The sequence below is a fragment of the Salvelinus fontinalis genome, chromosome 40 (genome assembly GCF_029448725.1).
Source record: "Salvelinus fontinalis isolate EN_2023a chromosome 40, ASM2944872v1, whole genome shotgun sequence".
NCBI classification, from domain to species: Eukaryota; Metazoa; Chordata; class Actinopteri; order Salmoniformes; family Salmonidae; genus Salvelinus; species Salvelinus fontinalis.
Genome location: NC_074704.1, coordinates 1,547,499 through 1,574,055, shown reverse-complemented (window position 1 = coordinate 1,574,055; position 26,557 = coordinate 1,547,499). Strand labels below are relative to the sequence as shown.

The 26,557-nt window shown below is 42.4% G+C and overlaps 3 protein-coding genes across 3 annotated transcripts in view; 2 read left to right on the top strand and 1 right to left on the bottom strand.

Annotated features, from left to right (window-relative positions):
* The first annotated feature begins 201 nt into the window (after window positions 1-201).
* LOC129840000 (uncharacterized) lies at window positions 202-14,641 on the top strand. The gene is made up of 2 exons (XM_055907778.1): window positions 202-879; window positions 12,334-14,641. Exon 2 carries the CDS (start codon window positions 13,433-13,435, stop codon window positions 14,558-14,560), a length of 1,128 nt encoding a protein of 375 aa, XP_055763753.1. The 5' UTR covers window positions 202-879; window positions 12,334-13,432; the 3' UTR covers window positions 14,561-14,641.
* Window positions 14,642-20,156: 5,515 nt separating this feature from the next.
* On the bottom strand, window positions 20,157-26,413 carry LOC129839999 (zinc finger protein OZF-like). The gene is made up of 2 exons (XM_055907777.1): window positions 25,639-26,413; window positions 20,157-23,043 (listed from the first exon to the last, which is right to left on the bottom strand). Exons 1-2 carry the CDS (start codon window positions 26,030-26,032, stop codon window positions 22,229-22,231), a joined length of 1,209 nt encoding a protein of 402 aa, XP_055763752.1. The 5' UTR covers window positions 26,033-26,413; the 3' UTR covers window positions 20,157-22,228.
* The window catches only part of LOC129839193 (adhesion G protein-coupled receptor L1-like), a 25,576-nt gene continuing 25,280 nt past the window's right edge, over window positions 26,262-26,557 (top strand). The window contains exon 1 of the mRNA XM_055906501.1: window positions 26,262-26,270. Coding sequence (XP_055762476.1) covers window positions 26,262-26,270 — 9 coding nt within the window. The remainder of the gene's footprint in view (window positions 26,271-26,557) is intronic.

Below are 26,557 nucleotides of genomic sequence, written 5' to 3'. Positions count from 1 at the left end.
GCTTGCTAGCTAGTTAGCATTAGCAACTCGTCTAATACTACTCCTAACGTAACTAGCTAGCTAGATGACTAACAACGGAAAATCTAAACGAAAGGGGTAGTAACTAGCTAGACGACAGAAATTAGCTTAAAACACAGTGGCTAATAATCACCGAAAGCGTCTGAAGAGCACCAATGTTTCAGCTACGTTGCCTAGCAAGCTACCGAGGTGGCTGACTTCTTCTTCTTTATGATTTGGTTGGCAGAGCTCATCCGGGTATAACGTGCGTATACCGCCACCTGCTGGCCTGGTGTGTGAGGCCATTCACGGCCTGCCTACACAACATTTTTGATTCGGTAATACAAATTGTGGAAAAGGAAAGTTTCAACTATTAACACATTCCACTATTTAACCCTATTTAATCCCACTCCAGGCCAACGGTCTGGGAGGACTGAACACTACCACTATTTAACCCTATTTAATCCTACTCCAGGCCAACGGTCTGGGAGGACTGAACACTACCACTATTTAACCCTATTTAATCCTACTCCAGGCCAACGGTCTGGGAGGACTGAACACTACCACTATTTAACCCTATTTAATCCCACTCCAGGCCAACGGTCTGGGAGGACTGAACACTACCACTATTTAACCCTATTTAATCCTACTCCAGGCCAACGGTCTGGGAGGACTGAACACTACCACTATTTAACCCTATTTAATCCCACTCCAGGCCAACGGTCTGGGAGGACTGAACACTACCAGTTCAGCTGGCGGGTGTTAAGGAGTGCGGTTAGGCCGGTCATGTTTCGGAGGACGCACAACACCACCTTCACCTCTCCTGAGCACGTTGGGGAGTTGCAGCGATGAGACAAGATTGAAATTGGAGAGAAAAAGGGGGTAAAACCATTTATTTTATTTTATTATTAGGACATGTAAAACCCTTCATGTGTGTTCCAGCTGTGTAGGTCTAGGAGGTCTAGGAGCACGAGGAGGTCTAGGAGCACGAGGACAGATGCAAAGCCTCAGTCTGACGCCATTAAAAGGTCATTTACCACCTTCACAAGTGCAGTCTCAGTGCTATGATGGGGTCTAAAACCAGACCGAAGCGTTTCGTATGTATTATTTGTCTTCAGGAAGGCAGTAAAAAAAATTGAGGGGAATGGGAGATTTGATTTTGGCCAATAGTTGAATATATTTTCTGGGTCAAGGTTTGGCTTTTTCAAGAGAGGTTTTATTACTGCCACTTTTAGTGAGTTTGGTACACATCCGGTGGATAGAGAGACGTTTATTATGTTCAACATAGGAGGGCCAAGCACAGGAAGCAGCTCTTTCAGTTGTTTAGTTGGGAAAGGGTCCAGTATGCAGCTTGAAGGTTTAGAGGCCATGAATATTTTCATCATTGTGTCAAGAGGTATAATACTAAAACACTTAAGTGTCTCCCTTGATCCTAGGTCCTGGCAGAGTTGTGCAGACTCAGGACTACTGCTTTGGAGGAATACACAGATTTAAAGAGGAGTACGTAATTTGCTTTCTAATGATCATGATCTTTTCCTCAAAGAAGTTCATGAATTTATCACTGCTGAAGGGAAGACGTAGTCTGGCTTTTTTTATGGCGGTTTTGGAGCAGTGGCTTCTTCCTTGCTGAGCGGCCTTTCAGGTTATGTCGATGTAGGACTTGTTTTACTGTGGATATACATACCCTTGTACCTGTTTCCTCCAGAATCTTCACATTTGCACTTTTTGCACCAAAGTACGTTTATCTCTAGGAGACAGAACGTGTCTCCTTCCTGAGCGGTATGAGGGCTGCGTGGTCCCATGGTGTTCATACTTGCGTACTATTGTTTGTACAGAATAACGTGGTACCTTCAGGCGTTTGGAAATTGCTCCAAAGGATGAACCAGACTTGTGGAGGTCTACAATTTATTTGGCTTGGCTGATTTCTATTGATTTTCCCATGATGTCAAGCAAAGAGGCACTGAGTTTGAAGGTAGACCTTGAAATACATCCACAGGTACTCCTCCAATTGACTCAAATGATGTCAATTAGCCTATCAGAAGCTTCTAAAGCCATGACATCCTTTTCTGGAATTTTCCAAGCTGTTTAAAGGCACAGTCAACTTAGTGTATGTAAACTTCTGACTCACTGGACTTGCTTTATATATACACTGCTCAAAAAAATAAAGGGAACACTTAAACAACACAATGTAACTCCAAGTCAATCACACTTCTGTGAAATCAAACTGTCCACTTAGGAAGCAACACTGATTGACAATAAATTGCACATGCTGTTGTGCAAATGGAATAGACAAAAGGTGGAAATTATAGGCAATTAGCAAGACACCCCCAATAAAGGAGTGATTCTGCAGGTGGTGACCACAAACCACTTCTCAGTTCCTATGCTTTCTGGCTGATGTTTTGGTCACTTTTGAATGCTGGCGGTGCTCTCTCTCTAGTGGTAGCATGAGACGGAGTCTACAACCCACACAAGTGGCTCAGGTAGTGCAGCTCATCCAGGATGGCACATCAATGCGAGCTGTGGCAAGAATGTTTGCTGTGTCTGTCAGCGTAGTGTCCAGAGCATGGAGGCGCTACCAGGAGACAGGCCAGTACATCAGGAGACGTGGAGGAGGCCGTAGGAGGGCAACAACCCAGCAGCAGGACCGCTACCTCCGCCTTTGTGCAAGGAGTAGCACTGCCAGAGCCCTGCAAAATGACCTCCAGCAGGCCACAAATGTGCATGTGTCTGCTCAAACGGTCTGAAACAGACTCCATGAGGGTGGTATGAGGGCCCGACGTCCACAGGTGGGGGTTGTGCTTACAGCCCAACACCGTGCAGGACGTTTGGCATTTGCCAGAGAACACCAATATTGTCAAATTCGCCACTGGCGCCCTGTGCTCTTCACAGATGACAGCAGGTTCACACTGAGCACATGAGCACATGTGACAGACGTGACAGAGTCTGGAGGAGAACGTTCTGCTGCCTGCAACATCCTCCAGCATGACCGGTTTGGCGGTGTGTCAGTCATGGTGTGGGGTGGCATTTCTTTGTGGGGCCGCACAGCCCTCCATGGGCTCGCCAGAGGTAGCCTGACTGCCATTAGGTACCGAGATGAGATCCTCAGAGCCCTTGTGAGACCATATGCTGACACATGCACATTTGTGGCCTGCTGGAGGTCATTTTGCAGGGCTCTGGCAGTGCTACTCCTTGCACAAAGGCGGAGGTAGCGGTCCTGCTGCTGGGTTGTTGCCCTCCTACGGCCTCCTCCACGTCTCCTGATGTACTGGCCTGTCTCCTGGTAGCGCCTCCATGCTCTGGACACTACGCTGACAGACACAGCAAACCTTCTTGCCACAGCTCGCATTGATGTGCCATCCTGGATGAGCTGCACTACCTGAGCCACTTGTGTGGGTTGTAGACTCCGTCTCATGCTACCACTAGAGTTAGAGCACCGCCAGCATTCAAAAGTGACCAAAACATCAGCCAGGAAGCATAGGAACTGAGAAGTGGTCTGTGGTCACCACCTGCAGAATCACTCCTTTATTGGGGGTGTCTTGCTAATTGCCTATAATTTCCACCTTTTGTCTATTCCATTTGCACAACAGCATGTGCAATTTATTGTCAATCAGTGTTGCTTCCTAAGTGGACAGTTTGATTTCACAGAAGTGTGATTGACTTGGAGTTACATTGTGTTGTTTAAGTGTTCCCCTTATTTTTTTGAGCAGTGTATATAAATATGTATATATATGGAATTGTGATATAAGTGAAATAATCTGTCTGTAAACACTTGTTGGAAAATTGACTTGTGTCATGCACAAATTAGATGTTCTAACCGACTTGCCAAAACTATAGTTTGTTAACAAGACATTTGTGGAGTGGTTGAAAAAACGAGTTTGTAAACTTCCGACTTCAACAGTATGTAAATAAGGTATTTCTGTTTTTTGCTAAAAATTCAAAACAACCTGTTTTCGCTTTGTAATTATGCAGCATTGTGTGTAGATTGATGAGGAAAAACATTTATTTAATCCATTTTCACATATACCATGCCCAGGCCCTGGAATATGATCACACTGCACAAACCTAACTACATCCCCAGTCCCTGGTATATCACCAGACTGCATACAAACCTAACTGCATCCATAGTCCCTGGTATATCATCACACTGTACAAACCTAACTGCATGCCCAGGCCCTGGTATATCATCACACTGTACAAACCTAACTGCATGCCCAGGCCCTGGTATATCATCACACTGTACAAACCTAACTGCATGCCCAGGCCCTGGTATATCATCACACTGTACAAACCTAACTGCATGCCCAGGCCCTGGTATATCATCACACTGTACAAACCTAACTGCATGCCCAGGCCCTGGTATATCATCACACTGTATAAACCTAACTGTATGCCCAGGCCCTGGTATATCATCACACTGTATAAACCTAACTGTATGCCCAGGCCCTGGTATATCATAACACTGTACAAACCTAACTGCATGCCCAGGCCCTGGTATATCATCACACTGTATAGACCTAACTGTATGCCCAGGCCCTGGTATATCATCACACTGTATAAACCTAACTGTATGCCCAGGTCCTGGTATATCATCACATTGTACAAACCTAACTGCATGCCCAGGCCCTGGTATATCATCACACTGCACAAACCTAACTGCATGCCCAGGCCCTGGTATATCATCACACTGCATGACCAGGCCCTGGTATATCATCACACTGTATAAACCTAACTGCATGCCCAGACCCTGGTATATCATCACACTGTACAAACCTAACTGCATGCCCAGGCCCTGGTATATCATCACACTGCACAAACCTAACTGCATGCCCAGGCCCTGGTATATCATCACACTGCATGACCAGGCCCTGGTATATCATCACACTGTATAAACCTAACTGCATGCCCAGACCCTGGTATATCATCACACTGTATAAACCTAACTGCATGCCCAGGCCCTGGTATATCATCACACTGTACAAACCTAACTGCATGCCCAGGCCCTGGTATATCATCACACTGTACAAACCTAACTGCATGCCCAGGCCCTGGTATATCATCACACTGCACAAACCTAACTGCATGCCCAGGCCCTGGTATATCATCACACTGTATAAACCTAACTGCATGCCCAGACCCTGGTATATCATCACACTGTACAAACCTAACTGTATCCCCAGGCCCTGGTATATCATCACACTGTACAAACCTAACTGCATGCCCAGGCCCTGGTATATCATCACACTGTATAAACCTAACTGTATGCCCAGGCCCTGGTATATCATCACACTGTACAAACCTAACTGCATGCCCAGGCCCTGGTATATCATCACACTGTATAAACCTAACTGTATGCCCAGGCCCTGGTATATCATCACACTGTATAAACCTAACTGTATGCCCAGGTCCTGGTATATCATCACACTGTACAAACCTAACTGCATGCCCAGGCCCTGGTATATCATCACACTGTACAAACCTAACTGCATGCCCAGGCCCTGGTATATCATCACACTGCACAAACCTAACTGCATGCCCAGGCCCTGGTATATCATCACACTGCATGACCAGGCCCTGGATATCATCACACTGTATAAACCTAACTGCATGCCCAGGCCCTGGTATATCATAACACTGTACAAACCTAACTGCATGCCCAGGCCCTGGTATATCATCACACTGTACACACCTAACTGTATGCCCAGGCCCTGGTATATCATCACACTGTACAAACCTAATTGCATGCCCAGGCCCTGGTATATCAACACACTGTACAAACCTAACTGCATGCCCAGGCCCTGGTATATCATCACACTGCACAAACCTAACTGCATGCCCAGGCCCTGGTATATCATCACAGCACAAACCTAACGCATGACCAGGCCCTGGTATATCATCACACTGTATAAACCTAACTGCATGCCCAGACCCTGGTATATCATCACACTGTACAAACCTAACTGTATCCCCAGGCCCTGGTATATCATCACATTGTACAAACCTAATTGCATGCCCAGGCCCTGGTATATCAACACACTGTACAAACCTAACTGCATGCAAGGCCCTGGTATATCATCACACTGTACAAACCTAACTGCATGCCCAGGCCCTGGTATATCATCACACTGTACAAACATAACTGCATGCCCAGGCCCTGGTATATCATCACACTGTACAAACCTAATTGCATGCCCAGGCCCTGGTATATCATCACATTGTACAAACCTAACTCCATCCCCAGGCCCTGGTATATCATCACACTGTACAAACCTAACTGCATGCCCAGGCCCTGGTATATCATCACACTGTACAAACCTAACTGCATGCCCAGGCCCTGGTATATCATCACATTGTACAAACCTAACTGCATGGCCAGGCCCTGGTATATCATCACACTGTACAAACCTAACTGCATGCCCAGGCCCTGGTATATCATCACACTGTACAAACCTAACTGCATGCCCAGGCCCTGGTATATCATCACACTGTACAAACCTAACTGCATGCCCAGGCCCTGGTATATCATCACACTGTACAAACCTAACTGCATGCCCAGGCCCTGGTATATCAACAGTGCATACAAAGAGGCACTAAACACTGCATACAAGTTAGACTATACCAATCTCATTGCAATAAAGACTACCATAAAGACAGTCACAATAATAAAGACCACCATATATTCAGTCATAATGAAGACTACCATAAAGACAGTCACCATAATGAAGACTGCCATAAAGACAGTCACCATAATAAAGACTACCATATAGACAGTCACCATAATAAAGACTACCATAAAGACAGTCACAATAATAAAGACTACCATAAAGACAGTCACAATAATAAAGACCACCATAAATGCAGTCATAATGAAGACCACCATAAAGACAGTCACCATAATAAAGACTACCATATAGACAGTCACCATAATAAAGACTACCATAAAGACAGTCACAATAATAAAGACTACCATAAAGACAGTCACAATAATAAAGGCCACCATAAAGACAGTTATAGTAAAGACTACCATAAAGACAGTTATAGTAAAGACTACCATAAAGACAGTCACAATAATAAAGACTACCATAACAACAGTCAGAATAATGAAGACTACAATAGACAGTCACAATAATAAAGACAACCACAAAGACAGTCACAATAATGAAGACTACAATCAAGACTACCATAAAGACAGTCAGAATAATGAAGACTACAATAGACAGTCACAATAATAAAGACTACCACAAAGACAGTCACAATAATGAAGACTACAATCAAGACTTTCATAAAGACAGTCAAAATAATGAAGACTACAATAGACAGTCACAATAGTAAAGACTACCATAGACAGTTATAGTAAAGACTACCATAAAGACAGTCACAATAATAAAGACCACCATAAAGACTGTCATAATGAAGACCACCATAAAGACTGTCACAATAAAGACTACCATAAAGACTGTTATAATAAAGATTACCATAAATACAGTCACAATAATAAAGACTTCCTGTTGAATCTGCAGACGTTTTGCTGCCAACTTTACTTTACTTTGCTAGCTGACAACTTTACGTTTTTTGTTTTGTTTCTGTTTTTAATTACCGTTTATATTTTTAGTTTTTCCATCGCAACTTTTTTCCCTCATTCAACTTTTTCACTCCGGACGCTTTATCTGGACATGGTTCGTCAACACCTTCAACAGCCGAAGCTAAGTAGTAACATTAACATGATGTCTTCTAATTGCAGTCGCTGTACTCATAATATACAGGAGAACGATCGCCTTACGGCGAAAATAGCTGTGCTGCAAGCCCAGCTTCAGACGCAATCGTTAGGCAAGGGTAATTTCAGTGTAGGAAAGGAAGAAACAGCGCCTGTGCCACCAGTAAGTACAGATAGTAACGTTAGTATAAATCCCCCCCGCACAGTCCCCGCAGCCGGACAACTTTCTCATGGCTTCTGGAGGGAAATGCTGTTGGAATGCTCAACCGGTGTCGCTCATTCAGCCGACAGAAACTTTCAACCGGTTTTCCCCATTATGTAGCGAGTCGGAGTCTGAGTCTGAGTCTTCTCTTGTCTCTACTCCTCCCGTTACGGGGTCTGAGACGCCGAAGGCTCCCACCGTTAGCTCTGTCAAATTGAAAACCCTAGTCATTGGCGACTCCATTACCCGCAGTATTAGACTTAAAACGAATCACCCAGCGATCATACACTGTTTACCAGGGGGCAGGGCTACCGACGTTAAGGCTAATCTTAAAATGGTGCTGGCTAAAGCTAAATCTGGCGAGTGTAGAGAGTATAGAGATATTGTTATCCACGTCGGCACCAACGATGTTAGGATGAAACAGTCAGAGGTCACCAAGTGCAACATAGCTTCAGCGTGTAAATCAGCTAGAAAGATGTGTCGGCATCGAGTAATTGTCTCTGGCCCCCTCCCAGTTAGGGGGAGTGACGAGCTCTACAGCAGAGTCTCAGCACTCAATCGCTGGTTGAAAACTGTTTTCTGCCCCTCCCAAAAGATAGAATTTGTAGATAATTGGCCCTCTTTCTGGGACTCACCCACAAACAGGACCAAGCCTGACCTGCTAAGGAGTGACGGACTCCATCCTACCTGGAGGGGTGCTCTCATCTTATCTACCAACATAGATAGGGCTCTAACTCCTTTAGCCCCACAATGAAATAGGGTGCAGGCCAGGCAGCAGGCTGTTAGCCAACCTGCCAGCTTAGTGGAGTCTGCCAATAGCACAGTCAGTGTAGTCAGCTCAGCCATACCCATTGAGACTGTGTCTGTGCCTCGACCTAGGTTGGGCAAAACTAAACATGGCGGTGTTCGCCTTAGCAATCTTATTAGGATAAAGACCTCCTCCATTCCTGCCATTATTGAAAGAGATCGTGATACCTCACATCTCAAAATAGGGTTACTTAATGTTAGATCCCTCACTTCAAAGGCAGTCATAGTCAATGAACTAATCACTGATCATAATCTTGATGTGATTGGCCTGACTGAAACATGGCTTAAGCCTGATGAATTTACTGTGTTAAATGAGGCCTCACCTCCTGGTTACACTAGTGACCATATCCCCCGTGCATCCCGCAAAGGCGGAGGTGTTGCTAACATCTACGATAGCAAATTTCAATTTACAAAAAAAAAAATGGCGTTTTCGTCTTTTGAGCTTCTAGTCATGAAATCTATGCAGCCTACTCAATCACTTTTTATAGCTACTGTTTACAGGCCTCCTGGGCCATATACAGCGTTCCTCTCTGAGTTTCCTGAATTCCTATCAGACCTTGTAGTCATAGCAGATCATATTCTAATTTTTGGTGATTTTAATATTCACATGGAGAAGTCCACAGACCCACTCCAAAAGTCTTTCGGAGCCATCATCGACTCAGTGGGTTTTGTCCAACATGTCTCTGGACCTACTCACTGCCACAGTCATACTCTGGACCTAGTTTTGTCCCATGGAATAAATGTTGTAGATCTTAATGTTTTTCCACATAATCCTGGACTATCGGACCACCATTTTATTACGTTTGCAATCGCAACAAATAATCTGCTCAGACCCCAACCAAGGAGCATCAAAAGTCGTGCTATAAATTCTCAGACAACACAAAAATTCCTTGATGCCCTTCCAGACTCCTTCTGCCTACCCAAGGACGTCAGAGGACAAAAATCAGTTAACCACTTAACTGAGGAACTCAATTTAACCTTGCGCAATACCCTAGATGCAGTTGCACCCCTAAAAACGAAAAACATTTGTCATAAGAAACTAGCTCCCTGGTATACAGAAAATACCCGAGCTCTGAAGCAAGCTTCCAGGAAATTGGAACGGAAATGGCGCCACACAAAACTGGAAGTCTTCCGACTAGCTTGGAAAGACAGTACCGTGCAGTACCGAAGAGCCCTCACTGCTGCTCAATCATCCTACTTTTCCAACTTAATCGAGGAAAAAAAGAAAAATCCAAAATTTCTTTTTGATACTGTTGCAAAGCTAACTAAAAAGCAGCATTCCCCAAGAGAAGATGGCTTTCACTTCAGCAGTAATAAATTCATGAACTTCTTTGAGGAAAAGATCATGACCATTAGAAAGCAAATTACGGACTCCTCTTTGAATCTGCGTATTCCTCCAGGGCTTAGCTGTCCTGGATCTGCACAGCTCTGCGAGGGCCTGGGATCGGGAGAGACACTTAAGTGTTTTAGTACTATATCTCTTGACACAATGATGAAAATAATCATGGCCTCTAAACCTTCAAGCTGCATACTGGATCCTATTCCTACTAAACTGCTGAAGGAGCTGCTTCCTGTGCTTGGCCCTCCTATGTTGAACATAATAAACAGCTCTCTATCCACCGGATGTGTACCAAACTCACTAAAAGTGGCAGTGATAAAGCCTCTCTTGAAAAAGCCAAACCTTGACCCGGAAAATATAAAAAACTATCGGCCTATATCGAATCTTCCATTCCTCTCAAATATTTTAGAAAAAGCTGTTGCGCAGCAACTCACTGCCTTTCTGAAGACAAACAATGTATACGAAATGCTTCAGTCTGGTTTTAGACCCCATCATAGCACTGAGACTGCACTTGTGAAGGTGGTAAATGACCTTTTAATGGCGTCAGACCGAGGCTCTGCATCTGTCCTCGTGCTACTAGACCTTAGTGCTGCCTTTGACACCATCGATCACCACATTCTTTTGGAGAGACTGGAAACCCAAATTGGTCTACACGGACAAGTTCTGGCCTGGTTTAGATCTTACCTGTCGGAAAGATATCAGTTTGTCTCTGTGAATGGTCTGTCCTCTGACAAATCAACTGTACATTTCGGTGTTCCTCAAGGTTCCGTTTTAGGACCACTATTGTTTTCACTATATATTTTACCTCTTGGGGATGTTATTCGAAAACATAATGTTAACTTTCACTGCTATGCGGATGACACACAGCTGTACATTTCAATGAAACATGGTGAAGCCCCAAAATTGCCCTCGCTAGAAGCCTGTGTTTCAGACATAAGGAAGTGGATGGCTGAAAACTTTCTACTTTTAAACTCGGACAAAACAGAGATGCTTGTTCTAGGTCCCAAGAAACAAAGAGATCTTCTGTTAAATCTGACAATTCATCTTGATGGTTGTAAAGTCGTCTCAAATAAAACTGTGAAGGACCTCGGCGTTACTCTTGACCCTGATCTCTCTTTTGACGAACATATCAAGACTGTTTCAAGGACAGCTTTTTTCCATCTACGTAACATTGCAAAAATCAGAAATTTTCTGTCCAAAAATGATGCAGAAAAATTAATCCATGCATTTGTTACTTCTAGGTTAGACTACTGCAATGCTCTACTTTCCGGCTACCCGGATAAAGCACTAAATAAACTTCAGTTAGTGCTAAATACGGCTGCTAGAATCCTGACTAGAACCAAGAAATTTGATCATATTACTCCAGTGCTAGCTTCCCTACACTGGCTTCCCGTTAAGGCAAGGGCTGATTTCAAGGTTTTACTGTTAACCTATAAAGCGTTACATGGGCTTGCTCCTACCTATCTTTCCGAGTTGGTCCTGCCGTACATACCTACACGTACGCTACGGTCACAAGACGCAGGCCTCCTAATTGTCCCTAAAATTTCTAAGCAAACAGCTGGAGGCAGGGCTTTCTCCTATAGATCTCCATTTTTATGGAACAGTCTGCCTACCCATGTGAGAGACGCAGACTCGGTCTCAACCTTTAAGTCTTTACTGAAGACTTATCTCTTCAGTAGGTCATATGATTGAGTGTAGTCTGGCCCAGGAGTGTGAAGGTGAACGGAAAGGCTCTGGAGCAACGAACCGCCCTTGCTGTCTCTCCAGGGCCGGTTCCCCTCTCTCCACTGGGATTCTCTGCCTCTAACCCTGTTACTGGGGCTGAGTCACTGGCTTGCTGGTGCTCTTTCATGCCGTCCCTAGGAGGGGTGCGTCACTTGAGTGGGTTGAGTTACTGACGTGAACTTCCTGTCTGGGTTGGCGCCCCCCCTTGGTTGTGCTGTGGTGGAGACCTTTGTGGGCTATACTCGGCCTTGTCTCAGGATTGTAAGTTGGTGGTTGAGGATATCCCTCTAGTGGTGTGGGGGCTGTGCTTTGGCAGAGTGGGTGGGGTTATATCCTTCCTGTTTGGCCCTGTCCGGGGGTTTCTTCGGATGGGGCCACAGTGTCTCCTGACCGCTCCTGTCTCAGCCTCCAGTATTTATGCTGCAGTAGTTTATGTGTCGGGGGGCTAGGGTCAGTTGGTTATACCTGGAGTACTTCTCCTGTCTTATCCAGTGTCCTGTGTGAATTTAAGTATGCTCCCTCTAATTCTCTCGTTCTCTCTTTCTCTCTGAGAACCTGAGCCCTAGGACCATACGTCAGGACTACCGGGCATGCTGACACCTTGCTGTCCCCAGTCCGCCCGGCCTTGCTGCTATTCCAGTTTCAACTGTTTCTGCCTGCGGTTACGAAACTCCTACCTGTCCCAGACCTGCTGTTTTCAACTCTTAATGATCGGCTATGAAAAGCCAACTGAGATTTATTCCTGATTATTATTTGACCATGCTTGTCATTTATGAACATTTTGAAAATCTTGGCTCTCTCTAATTTTCTCCTTCTCTCTTTCTCTCGGAGGACCTGAGCCCTAGGACCATACGTCGGGACTACCGGCCGTGGTGACTCCTTGCTGCCCCCAGTCCGCCTGGCCTTGCTGCTATTCCAGTTTCAACTCTTCTGCCTGCGGTTATGGAACCCCTACCTGTCCCAGACCTGCTGTTTTCAACTCTTAATGATCGGCTATGAAAAGCCAACTGAGATTTATTCCTGATTATTATTTGACCATGCTTGTCATTTATGAACATTTTGAAAATCTTGGCTCTCTCTAATTTTCTCCTTCTCTCTTTCTTTCTCTCGGAGGACCTGGGCCCTAGGACCATGCGTCGGGACTGCCGCCCGTGGTGACTCCTTGCTGTCCCCAGTCCGCCTGGCCTTGCTGCTATTCCAGTTTCAGCTGTTCTGCCTGCGGTTATGGAACCGCCACCTGTCCCAGACCTGTTGTTTTTCAACTCTTAATGATCAGCTATGAAAAGCCAACTGAAAATTATTCATGATTATTATTTGACCATGCTTGTCACTTATGAACATTTTTGAACATCTTGGCATAGTTCTGTTATAATCTCCACCCGGCACAGCCAGAAGAGGACTGGCCACCCCTCATAGCCTGGTTCCTCTCTAGGTTTCTTCCTAGGTTTTGGCCTTTCTAGGGAGTTTTTCCTAGCCACCGTGCTTCTACACCTGCATTCTAGCTGTTTGGGGTTTTAGGCTGGGTTTCTGTACAGCACTTCGAGATATTATCTGATGTACGAAGGGCTATATAAAATAAAATTGATTGATTGATTGATTGACTACCATAAAGACAGGCACAATAATAAAGACCACCATAAAGACTGTCATAATGAAGACCACCATAAAGACTGTCATAATAAAGACTACCATAAAGACTGTCATAATAAAGACTACCATAAAGACTGTTATAATAAAGACTACCATAAAGACAGTCACAATAATGAAGACTACCATGAAGACAGTCACCATAATAAAGATTACCATAAAGACAGTCACCATAATAAAGATTACCATAAAGACAGTCACAATAATAAAGACCACCATAAAGACAGTCACCATAATAAAGATTACCATAAAGACAGTCACCATAATAAAGATTACCATAAAGACAGTCACCATAATAAAGACTACCATAAATACAGTCACAATAATAAAGATTACCATAAATACAGTCACAATAATAAAGACCACCATAAAGACAGTCACAATAATAAAGACCACCATAAAGACAGTTATAGTAAAGACTACCATAAAGACAGTCACCATAATAAAGATTACCATAAAGACAGTCACCATAATAATGATTACCATAAATACAGTCACAATAATAAAGATTACCATAAATACAGTCACAATAATAAAGACTACCATAAAGACAGTCACAATAATAAAGACCACCATAAAGACAGTTATAGTAAAGACTACCATAAAGACAGTCACAATAATAAAGACTACCATAAAGACAGTCACCATAATAAAGATTACCATAAATACAGTCACAATAATAAAGATTACCATAAATACAGTCACAATAATAAAGACTACCATAAAGACAGTCACAATAATAAAGACCACCATAAAGACAGTTATAGTAAAGACTACCATAAAGACAGTCACAATAATAAAGACTACCATAAAGACAGTCACCATAATAAAGATTACCATAAATACAGTCACAATAATAAAGATTACCATAAAGACAGTCACAATAATAAAGGCCACCATAAAGACAGTTATAGTAAAGACTACCATAAAGACAGTTATAGTAAAGACTACCATAAAGACAGTCACAATAGTAAAGACTACCATAAAGACAGTTGTAATGAAGACTACCATAAAGACAGTCACAATAAAGGCTACCATAAAGACAGGCACAATAATAAAGACCACCATAAAGACAGTCACAATAATAAAGACCACCATAAAGACAGTTATAATAATAAAGACTACCATGTAAAACACATGGTGCAAATAAGAAGAGCATTGTGCCAAACAAAAGGTGAATTAAGAATATTGTGGGGAAATAAGAGAATCATCAAACCAGCAAATTACCACTTTAACATGGTACTGATCCATGATCCTCAAAACATGTTTCTTAACATGGTACTGATCCATGATCCTGAAAAACATGGACTTTAACATGGTACTGATCCATGATCCTCAAAACATGGACCTTAACATGGTACTGATCCATGATCCTGAAAACATGGACCTTAACATGGTACTGATCCATGATCCTGAAAACATGGTCCTTTAACATGGTACTGATCCATGATTCTGAAAACATGGTACTGATCCATGATCCTGAAAAACATGTTTCTTAACATGGTACTGATCCATGATCCTCAAAACATGGACCTTAACATGGTACTGATCCATGATCCTGAAAACATGGTCCTTAACATGGTACTGATCCATGATCCTCAAAAACATGGTCCTTTAACATGGTACTGATCCATGATCCTCAAAACATGGTCCTTTAACATGGTACTGATCCTGAAAACATGGTCCTTAACATGGTACTGATCCATGATCCTCAAAACATGGACCTTAACATAGTACTGATCCATGATCCTGAAAAACATGGTCCTTTAACATGTTACTGATCCATGATCCTGAAAACATGGACCTTAACATAGTACTGATCCATGATCCTGAAAAACATGGTCCTTTAACATGGTAGTGATCCATGATCCTGAAAAACATGGACCTTAACATGGTACTGATCCATGATCCTGAAAACATGGTCCTTTAACATAGTACTGATCCATGATCCTGAAAATATGGTCCTTTAACATGGTACTGATCCATGATCCTGAAAAACATGGACCGTAACATGTTACTGATCCATGATCCTCAAAACATGGTACTGATCCATGATCCTGAAAACATGGTACTGATCCATGATCTTGAAAAACATGGACCGTAACATGGTACTGATCCATGATCCTCAAAACATGGTCCTTTAACATGGTACTGATCCATGATCCTGAAAACATGGTACTGGTTCATGATTCTGAAAAACATGGACTTTAACATGGTACTGATCCATGATCCTCAAAACATGGTACTTTAACATGTTACTGATCCATAATCCTGAAAACATGGACCTTAACATAGTACTGATCCATGATCCTCAAAAAACATGGTCCTTTAACATGGTACTGATCCTGAAAACATGGTCCTTTAACATAGTACTGATCCATGATCCTGAAAAACATGGTCCTTTAACATGGTACTGATCCATGATCCTGAAAACATGGTCCTTTAACATAGTACTGATCCATGATCCTCAAAACATGGTACTTTAACATGTTACTGATCCATGATCCTGAAAAACATGTACCTTAACATGGTACTGATCCATGATCCTGAAAACATGGTCCTTTAACATAGTACTGATCCATGATCCTCAAAACATGGCACTTTAACATGTTACTGATCCATGATCCTGAAAACATGGACCTTAACATGGTACTGATCCTTGATCCTGAAAACATGGTACTTTAACATGGTACTGATCCATGATCCTCAAAACATGGTCCTTTAACATGGTACTGATCCATGATCCTGAAAACATGGTCCTTTAACATGGTACTGATCCTCAAAACATGGTCCTTTAACATCGTACTGATCCATGATCCTCAAAACATAGTACATTAACATGGTACTGATCCATGATCCGGAAAACATGGTCCTTTAACATGGTACTGATCCATGATCCTCAAAACATAGTACATTAACATGGTACTGATCCATGATCCTGAAAACATGGTACTTTAACATGGTACTGATCCATGATCCTCAAAACATGGTACTGATCCATGATCCTGAAAACATGGTACTGATCCATGATCCTGAAAAACATGGTACTGATCCATGATCTTGAAAAACATGTACCGTAACATGGTACTGATCCATGATCCTCAAAACATGGTCCTTTAACATGGTACTGATCCATGATCCTGAAAACATGGTACTGGTTTTTGATCCTGAAAACATGGTACTTTAACATGGTACTGATCAATGATCCTGAAAAACATGGACCTTAACATGGTACTGATCCATGATCCTGAAAACATGGACCTTAACATGGTACTGATCCATGATCCTGAAAAACATGGTCCTTTAACATGGTACTGATCCATGATCCTCAAAACATGGTACTGATCCATGATCCTGAAAACATGGACCTTAACATGGTACTGATCCATGATCCTCAAAACATGGTCCTTTAACATGGTACTGATCCATGATCCTGAAAACATGGTCCTTTAACATGGTAGTGATCCATGATCCTCAAAAACATGGACCTTAACATGGTACTGATCCATGATCCTGAAAACATGGTCCTTAACATGGTACTGATTCATGATCCTCAAAACATGGTCCTTTAACATGGTACTGATCCATGATCCTGAAAACATGGTCCTTTAACATGGTACTGATCCTCAAAACATGGTCCTTTAACATCGTACTGATCCATGATCCTGAAAAACATGGTACTGATCCATGATCTTGAAAAACATGGACCGTAACATGGTACTGATCCATGATCCTCAAAACATGGTCCTTTAACATGGTACTGATCCATGATCCTGAAAACATGGTACTGGTTTTTGATCCTGAAAACATGGTACTTTAACATGGTACTGATCCATGATCCTCAAAACATGGTACTTTAACATGGTACTGATCCATGATCCTCAAAAACTCTACTCTCCATCGTTCCTGCTTATCGGAGATAGTCAATCAGGCACTTGTGAGTGTGAGTTGGTGTGAGTGATGTTGGTGCTGAAGCTAATGACCCTGAAGTTCATGGAAAAAAGAAAAAAAATCCCAGACCAAAAGTTTTAAAAAATCATATAAACTGCTCAAAAAAATAAAGGGAACACTTAAACAACACAATGTAACTCCAAGTCAATCACACTTCTGTGAAATCAAACTGTCCACTTAGGAAGTAACACTGTTTGATAATACATTTCACATGCTGTTGTGCAAATAGAATAGACAAAAGGTGGAAATTATAGGCAATTAGCAAGACAACCCCAATAAAGGAGTGATTCTGCAGGTGGTGACCACAGACCACTTCTCAGTTCCTATGCTTCCTGGCTGATGGTTTGGTCACTTTTGAATGCTGGCGGTGCTCTCACTCTAGTGGTAGCATGAGACGGAGTCTACAACCCACACAAGTGGCTCAGGTAGTGCAGTTCATCCAGGATGGCACATCAATGCAAGCTGTGGCAAGAAGGTTTGCTGTGTCTGTCAGCGTAGTGTCCAGAGCATGGAGGCGCTACCAGGAGACAGGCCAGTACATCAGGAGACGTGGAGGAGGCCGTAGGAGGGCAACAACCCAGCAGCAGGACCGCTACCTCCGCCTTTGTGCAAGGAGGACTTCTAGGCAGAGTTGCAAAGAAAAAGCCATATCTCAGACTGGCCTATAAAAAGAAAAGATTAAGATTGGCAAAAGAACACAGACACTGGACAGAGGAACTCTGCCTGGATGGTCAGCATCCCGGAGTCGCCTCTTCACTGTTGACGTTGAGACTGGTGTTTTGTGGGTACTATTTAATGAAGCTGCTAGTTGAGGACTTGTGAGGCGTCTGTTTCTCAAACTAGACACTCTAATGTTCTTGTCCTCTTGCTCAGTTGTGCACCGGGGCCTCCCAACCGGGGCCTCCAACTCCTCTTTTTATTCTGGTTAGAGACAGTTTTCGCTGTTCTGTGTATGGAGTAGTACACAGTGTTGCATGAGATCTTCAGTTTCTTGACAATTTCTCACATGGAATAGCCTTCATTTCTCAGAACAAGAATAGACTGACAAGTTCCAGAAGAAAGGTCTTTGTTTCGGGCCATTTTGAGCCTGTAATCGAACCCACAAATGCTGATGCTCCAGATACTCAACTAGTCTATATAAGGCCAGTTTTATTGCTTCTTTATAATCAGAACAACAGTTTTCAGCTATGCTAACATAATTGCAAAAGGGTTTTCTAATGATCAATTAGCCTTTTAGAATTATAAACTTGGATTAGCTAACACAACGTGTCATTGGAACACAGGAGTGATGGTTGCTGATAATGGGCCTCTGTACGCCAATGTAGATATTGAATTAAAAATCAGCCGTTTCCAGTCATTTACAATATTAACAATGTCTACACTGTATTTCTGATCAATTTGATGTTATTTTAATGGACAAATAATTAGCTTTTCTTTCAAAAACAAGGACATTTCTAAGTGACCCCAAACTTTTGAACGGTAGTGTATCTATATAATGAACATCAACTAGTGGTGTTCCACATTTGATTTACATTCAGACAAAAATATGTAGTTTTTTTTTTTTTTACAATCAGCACCTGTGTTTTCTCTGACACGGTGGAATAATACTTTTGGGAACATTGATGAGGTAGTAAATGTTATTCATGTCAACAACTTACCTGACGTTTTCAGAACATCATATTTTCATACACCTTTAGCCTGAAGACTAGTACACAACTGAATTCAATGAAACAAAACGACTAAATTCGTGAGATTTCAAGGTTAGAATCAAGAATTAGGCTACGTGTTCTAGAATGTTAGCCCCATTCTAACCCCATTCTAACCCCGTATCAAAATATCAAAACCATATCATGAACATCTAAGCATTCAGACTTGTATTCAATCAATCAAAATACATAGTCAAAATAAAATACACATTTAAAATGTTAATCTGTTTTTAACAATAAATTCTTGAGAGGAAAAAATGAAAATAAGATTTCATACAAACAATATGATTTTATGTGGCATAAACAAAAAAGGCAAATTCTCAGACAAAAACAAAAGTCAGAACACAGCCTTTCTATTCTCTAATTTCAGGTCCTCTGTCCTGGAAAATGTCTTTCCACAATTAGGTTCAATAACCGGGTTCACTAACTGGGTTCACTAACTGGGTTCACTAACTGGGTAAAACTCTTTCCACACCTGGGGTGTATTCATTCCGCCTGAATGTTGGACAAACTTATTGGATGAATTCAAGTCCCTCCCCGTTTTCGTTCCTTTTGCTGCCGTTTTAAGAAACGTTTTGCAACAGAATCGGTGGAATGAATACACCCCATGGGTTGGAACCAAAATCATTTTATCCAATCGCCATTTGTTTGTTACATTCCACTGTTCCGAACAATGATGTGCATAAACCCTGGATGACTGAAAGGTGTATAAACCCTGGATGACTGAAAGGTGTATAAACCCTGGATGACTGAAAGGTGTATAAACCCTGGATGACTGAAAGGTGTATAAACCCTGGATGACTGAAAGGTGTATAAACCCTGGATGACTGAAAGGTGTATAAACCCTGGATGACTGAAAGGTGTATAAACCCTGGATGACTGAAAGGTGTATAAACCCTGGATGACTGAAAGGTGCATAAACCCTGGATGACTGAAAGGTGTATAAACTGTGGATGACTGAAAGGTGTATAAACCCTGGATGACTGAAAGGTGTATAAACCCTGGATGACTGAAAGGTGCATAAACCCTGGATGACTGAAAGGTGTATAAACCCTGGATGACTGAAAGGTGTATAAACTGTGGATGACTGAAAGGTGTATAAACCCTGGATGACTGAAAGGTGTATAAACCCTGGATGACTGAAAGGTGTATAAACCCTGGATGACTGAAAGGTGTATAAACCCTGGATGACTGAAAGGTGTATAAACCCTGGATGACTGAAAGGTGTATAAACCCTGGATGACAGAAAGGTGTATAAACCCTGGATAACTGAAAAGGGGGCGGGGCATCTTCGTGCCCCATGGGCAATATAGAAATACATGTATTAATGTCTACATTCATTTTGGACACATTTACAGACAAATTAATACTTTTAAATTCTATTGTGTGAGCTAAACATAAAATATATACACTGTTTATATACTGAGTGGACAAAGGTTTAAGAACACCTGCTCTTTCCAGGACATAGACTGACCAGGTGAATCCAAAGGTTTAAGAACACCTGCTCTTTCCAGGACATAGACTAACCAGGTGAATCCAGGTGAAAGCCAGGATCCCTTATTGTTAACTCCACTTCAAATCAGTATCGATGAAGGGGGCGGAGACAGTGGAGGCATGGATTGTGTGTGTGTGTGTGTGCCATGAATGGGCATGACAAAAGATGAAGTGCCTTTGATGAACGAGGTATGGTAGTAGGTGCCAGGCGCACCGGTTTGTGTCAAGAACTGCAACGCTGCTGTGTGCCATGAACGGGCATGACAAAAGATGAAGTGCCTTTGATGAACGAGGTATGGTAGTAGGTGCCAGGCGCACCGGTTTGTGTCAAGAACTGCAACGCTGCTGTGTGCCATGAACGGGCATGACAAAAGATGAAGTGCCTTTGATGAACGAGGTATGGTAGTAGGTGCCAGGCGCACCGGTTTGTGTCAAGAACTGCAACGCTGCTGTGTGCCATGAACGGGCATGACAAAAGATGAAGTGCCTTTGATGAACGAGGTATGGTAGTAGGTACCAGGCGCACCGGTTTGTGTCAAGAACTGCAACGCTGCTGTGTGCCATGAACGGGCATGACAAAAGATGAAGTGCCTTTGATGAACGAGGTATGGTAGTAGATGCCAGGCGCACCGGTTTGTGTCAAGAACTGCAACGCTGCTGTTTTTTTTTCCTTAATTACATGTAAGAATGTCCTTGAAAACATTTAATTGAAATACTGTAGGATTCCATTCATTCCTATGGAGGACTGCTCCTAATGGGGAGTGCCAATACGGCCGACCGGTGGCTTCAAAGCCTCTCATTGGCCGATACATAGCAATCCAGGGTTTATATACCTCATAGGTTCCGACCATCAAAATAAAGTTCTGAACTGGTTCGTACCGGTTTATATCGTTCCTTTCTGTTCCTTTTTTAACCTGTGAAAACACTTCTTTTTTTTTTTTACATGTAGCTCATTAAATGATTTCACCAGTCAGTGTGGACGGAGCAGCTATGGAGCAGACAAGCTAGTTATATGATGGACAGACAACAAGTGTAGGGCGCGAGATGCGACTGAGACGGGGAGAGAGCAAGTAGCTCTGGAGGAGGGAAGGGCAGGTAGGCTTTGCATAAAGCGCTTTATTGGCGATGTTTGTGGGACTGAAAAACAAATGGCCAGAATTTAAATTAAATTCCCAGTGTTTCCAGACTTCTATGAAACATGACCTATAATTAATTACAATATGAGTGAAATCGTTTTCCTTCAAATTTGTATTTATTAAGTATGTTAAAAAGCAGCTTTTCTGTGTTGTTATGGTGTGGGCGTATACCAGTCATTAGAATATTAATACAAGTAGACTACTGATTGGCCAGCTTATCCTCCTCAGGGAGATGACATCATGTTCTATGAGGAAATAGCAAGATTTTTAAAAAATGGTCTGTTTGGGGGTTTTGAAGTGTTTTTCTTCAATTTATGCTTTGTCCACAAACACACGTATAGGACACGTCAACAACATTTACATATGAGTTAACAGAATTAACTTTTAAAGTGAGATTTTCACTGGGCAGTTGCTTTAAAAGAAAGTTATTAACTGTTTACAACGCAATTAAAATAACGGTTCTGTTCCGGGAAAAGTAGAGATCCCTTTCTTTCCTGATTCTGTTTGTGCTTCTCAACTTTTTCCCAGTTTTTGGTTCTGGTCTCTGAGCCGGTTCCTGCTACACACTGGGCGTATTGGAAAGACTGTATGTACTCTCTCATGCCTTTTCAGGTTCCCTAACCGTGTAAAATTCTTTCCACACTGGGAACATTGGAAAGTCTTGTCTCCTGTGTGTATTCTTTCATGTTCCTTCAGATGCCCTAACCGTGTAAAACTCTTTCCACACTGGGAGCATTGGAAAGGTTTCTCTCCTGTGTGTATTCTTGTATGTTCCTTTAGGCTCCCTAACTTGGCAAAATCCTTTCCACACAAAGAGCAATGGTAAGATGTCTCCCCTGTGTGTGTTCTTTCATGCTCCTTCAGATTTCCTAACTGTGTAAAACCCTTTCCACACTGGGAGCATTGGAAAGGCTTCTCTCCTGTGTGTGTTCTGTCATGCATATTCAGGTTCCCTAACAAGGTAAAACCCTTTCCACACTGGGAGCATTGGAAAGGCTTCTCTCCTGTGTGTATTCTTTTATGTTCCTTCAGATGCCCTAACCCTGTAAAACCCTTTCCACACTGGGAGCATTGGAAAGGTTTCTCTCCCGTGTGTGATCTGTCATGCATATTCAGGTTCCCTAATCGTGTAAAACTCTTTCCACACTGGGAACATTGGAAAGGCTTCTCTCCCGTGTGTGTCTTCTCATGCCTTTTCAGGTTCCCTAACAGGGTAAATCTCTTTCCACACTGAGAACAGTGGTGTCGTCTCACTGGTATAGGCATCAATGGGACTGGATCCCCTGAAGTACTCTTCTCACAGTCAGAGTGAGAGTCTGGTCCCTCTCCTGCCAAAGACAAACAGAGTATTTGGTTAAACAGAGAGACCTGAATGAAACCTCCACATGGTTAAACTGAGGTTTAATCACATCAGTCACCAGCTAAATCAATAAGTGAATCGATGACGTCGTCCCCCACAGTGACTGTACGTACATACCCCAACCAGAAGCCATGGATTAAATGCAACATCCGCACTGACCTAAAGGCTAGAGCTGCCGCTTTCAAGGAGCGGGACTCTAACCCGGACGCTTATAAGAAATCCCGCTATGCCCTCCGGCGAACCATCAAACAGGTAAGGCGTCAATAAAGGACTAAGATTGAATCCTACTACACTGGTTAGTTGGATGTGGCAGGGCTTGCAAACTATTAATGACCACAAGGGAAAGCCCAGCTGCGAGCTGTCCAGTGACACGAGCCTACCAGATGACCTAACTTACTTCTACAGGCACTTTGAGGCAAGCAACACTGAAGCATGCATGAGAGCACCAGCTGTTCCGGACGACTGTGTGATCACGTTCTCCGTAGCCGATGTGAGTAAGACCTTTAAACAGGTCAACATTCATAAGGCCACAGAGCCAGACAGATTACCAAGAAGTGTACTCAGAGCATGCGTTGAACAACTGCCAAGTATCTTCACTGACATGTTCAACCTGTCCCTGACTGAGTCTGTAATACATGTTTTAAGCAGACCACCAAAGTCACTGTAACCAAGAACATCAAGGTAACCTGCCTAAATTACTACCAATTCGTAGCACTACAAACTACAGAGGCATTGAAGAAAAGGTTTAAGAGTAGGGTACATGGTGGTGGTTACAAACTACTAGTGTTTGGTATACTCCGTGTAGTGTTTGGTATACTCCGTGTCGTGTTTGGTATACTCAGTGTCGTGTTTGGTATACTCAGTGTCGTGTTTGGTATACTCAGGGTCGTGTTTTGTATACTCAGTGCAGTGCTGTAGTGTTTGATATACTCGGTGTAGTGTTTGGTAAACTCAGGGTAGTGTTTGGTATACTCAGTGTAGTGCTGTAGTGTTTGGTATACTCAGGGTAGTGTTTGGTATACTCAGTGTAGTGCTGTAGTGTTTGATATACTCAGTGTAGTGTTTGGTATACTCAGTGTAGTGTTGTAGTGTTTGGTATACTCAGTGTAGTGTTGTAGTGTTTGGTATACTCAGTGTAGTGCTGTAGTGTTTGGTATACTCAGTGTAGTGCTGTAGTATTTGATATACGCAGTGTAGTGTTTGGTATACTCAGTGTAGTGTTTGGTATACTCAGTGTAGTGCTGTAGTGTTTGATATACTCAGTGTAGTGTTTGGTATACTCAGTGTAGTGTTTGGGATACTCAGTGTAGTGTTTGGTATACTCAGTGTAGTGTTGTAGTGTTTGGTATACTCAGTGTAGTGTTTGGTATACTCAGTGTAGTGTTGTAGTGTTTGGTATACTCAGTGTAGTGTTGTAGTGTTTGGTATACTCAGTGTAGTGCTGTAGTGTTTGGTATACTCAGTGTAGTGCTGTAGTATTTGATATACGCAGTGTAGTGTTTGGTATACTCAGTGTAGTGTTTGGTATACTCAGTGTAGTGCTGTAGTGTTTGATATACTCAGTGTAGTGTTTGGTATACTCAGTGTAGTGTTTGGGATACTCAGTGTAGTTTTTGGTATACTCAGTGTAGTGTTGTAGTGTTTGGTATACTCAGTGTAGTGTTGTAGTGTTTGGTATACTCAGTGTAGTGTTGTAGTGTTTGGTATACTCAGTGTAGTGTTGTAGTGTTTGGTATACTCAGTGTAGTGTTTGGTATACTCAGTGTAGTGTTGTAGTGTTTGGTATACTCAGTGTAGTGTTGTAGTGTTTGGTATACTCAGTGTAGTGTTTGGTATACTCCCAACCCAGTTCAGGCTTTAACCCAGCTCAACCCAGTTCAGGCTTTAGCCCGGCTCAACCCGGTTCAGTCTTTAGCCCGGCTCAACCCGGTTCAGGCTTTAGCCCGGCTCAACCCAGTTCAGTCTTTAGCCCGGCTCAACCCGGTTCAGGCTTTAGACCAGCTCAACCTGGTTCAGTCCAGAGGTATTTAGAGGTTTGGGCCAAGTTTCTGCATTATGGTGCCTTTACATGACATTATGGAAGTCATGTTAGCTCCCTCATTATCAATACATATATACGACTGAAAGTCTGAACGTGACATTATAGCAGCCATGTTAGCTTCCCCATTAACAACTGGGAATATTTAAATTATATTATGTAACTGAATATCTAGAATTAGAACAATATTCAAAATGATCCAACATTCTTAATGCATAATAATAATTTATTACATGTCTATAGAGCTTTTCATAACAGTCTCATGTCTCAGGTTCAGCCTAATGGAACTACCTCCATGTTTTGAGGATATACAGTGTTTATTTACAATTACATTGTTTACAAACAAAGGAGTAAAACAAGCTTATATTTTGGGTTCTGATGGGGTACGACATTTGAACTAAGTTCAGTGGACATTTATTAGTTATATTCTCCCAGAATAAATGGCGAGGCCCAGAGCCATTTATTAAAACGATACATTAACTCAACAAGGGCAGTTTGTGACCCTGTTTTTAAGACGGTACTCACTGGTGTTAATCAGATCTTCAGTCTCCTCTTCATCTCCCAATACGTCTTCCTCCTCGTTTCTTAAGATAGCCTCCTCTTCCACTCTAAAAGGTTCTTCCTCTTCTTTCACTGTAACATCCTCCTCTTCCTCCTTTTTAATTCTGAAAGATTCTACCTCCTCTTCTTCCACTGTGACAGCCTCTATCCCCTCTTCATCTTTCACTCTAAAATGTTCTTTCTCTTCTTTCACTATAACATCCACCTCTTCTTCTTTCAATGTGACACCGATAGCCTCCGCTTCCATTCTGAAAGATTCTACCTCATCCTCTTCCACTGTGACAGTCTCTTTACCCTCTTCCTCGTCAAAATGTTCTTTCTCTTTTTTCACTGTAACATCCTCCTCCTTCTTTTTCATTCTGAAAGCTTATTTCTCTCTTTTCACTGTAATATTCTCCTCTTCTTCTTCTTTTACGATAATGTACAGCAGACCTCCTTTTCTTTGGCAGGAGGGGAGTAGTTTAATGAGCTCATGGTTGGCGATGTTAACTAGCTAAGTTAGTTAGTTAGGATAAACGACTAGCCCGGTGCTAAGCTAATTTAGCAAGCCAGCTCGCTACTAACCTGAATAACAACGTAAATATGAAATGAAATGGGTCAACTAGCTATACGAAATAAGTACGTTATATTTTAAAACAGAGGCAAAGATACAACGAAAGCGTCTTAAGAGCTCTAATGTCTCGGTAATGTTGGAAGCTACCGAGGGTGCTGAATAGCTACTGCTGCTGTTGTTGAAGAAGCGTCCCGTCCACTAGATTAAACGTCACACTGGCAGCATAGCCGGAAAGACACACATCGCCGTCTGCTGATTGGAGTGGGTAACGCAGGGCTGTTTTGTATTTTTTTTATTTATTTTTTTACAAAAAGTGTATATATATTTTTC

Coding starts and splice junctions, on each gene's coding strand:
- LOC129840000 (XM_055907778.1), top strand. CDS start 13,433: ATGAAGACCACCATAAAGACTGTCATAATAAAGACTACCATAAAGACT.
- LOC129839999 (XM_055907777.1), bottom strand. CDS start 26,032: ATGAAAAAGAAGGAGGAGGATGTTACAGTGAAAAAAGAGAAAGAACAT. Junction 23,044..25,638: donor TGAAGATCTGATTAACACCA/GTGAGTACCGTC, acceptor TGTCTTTGGCAG/GAGAGGGACCAGACTCTCAC.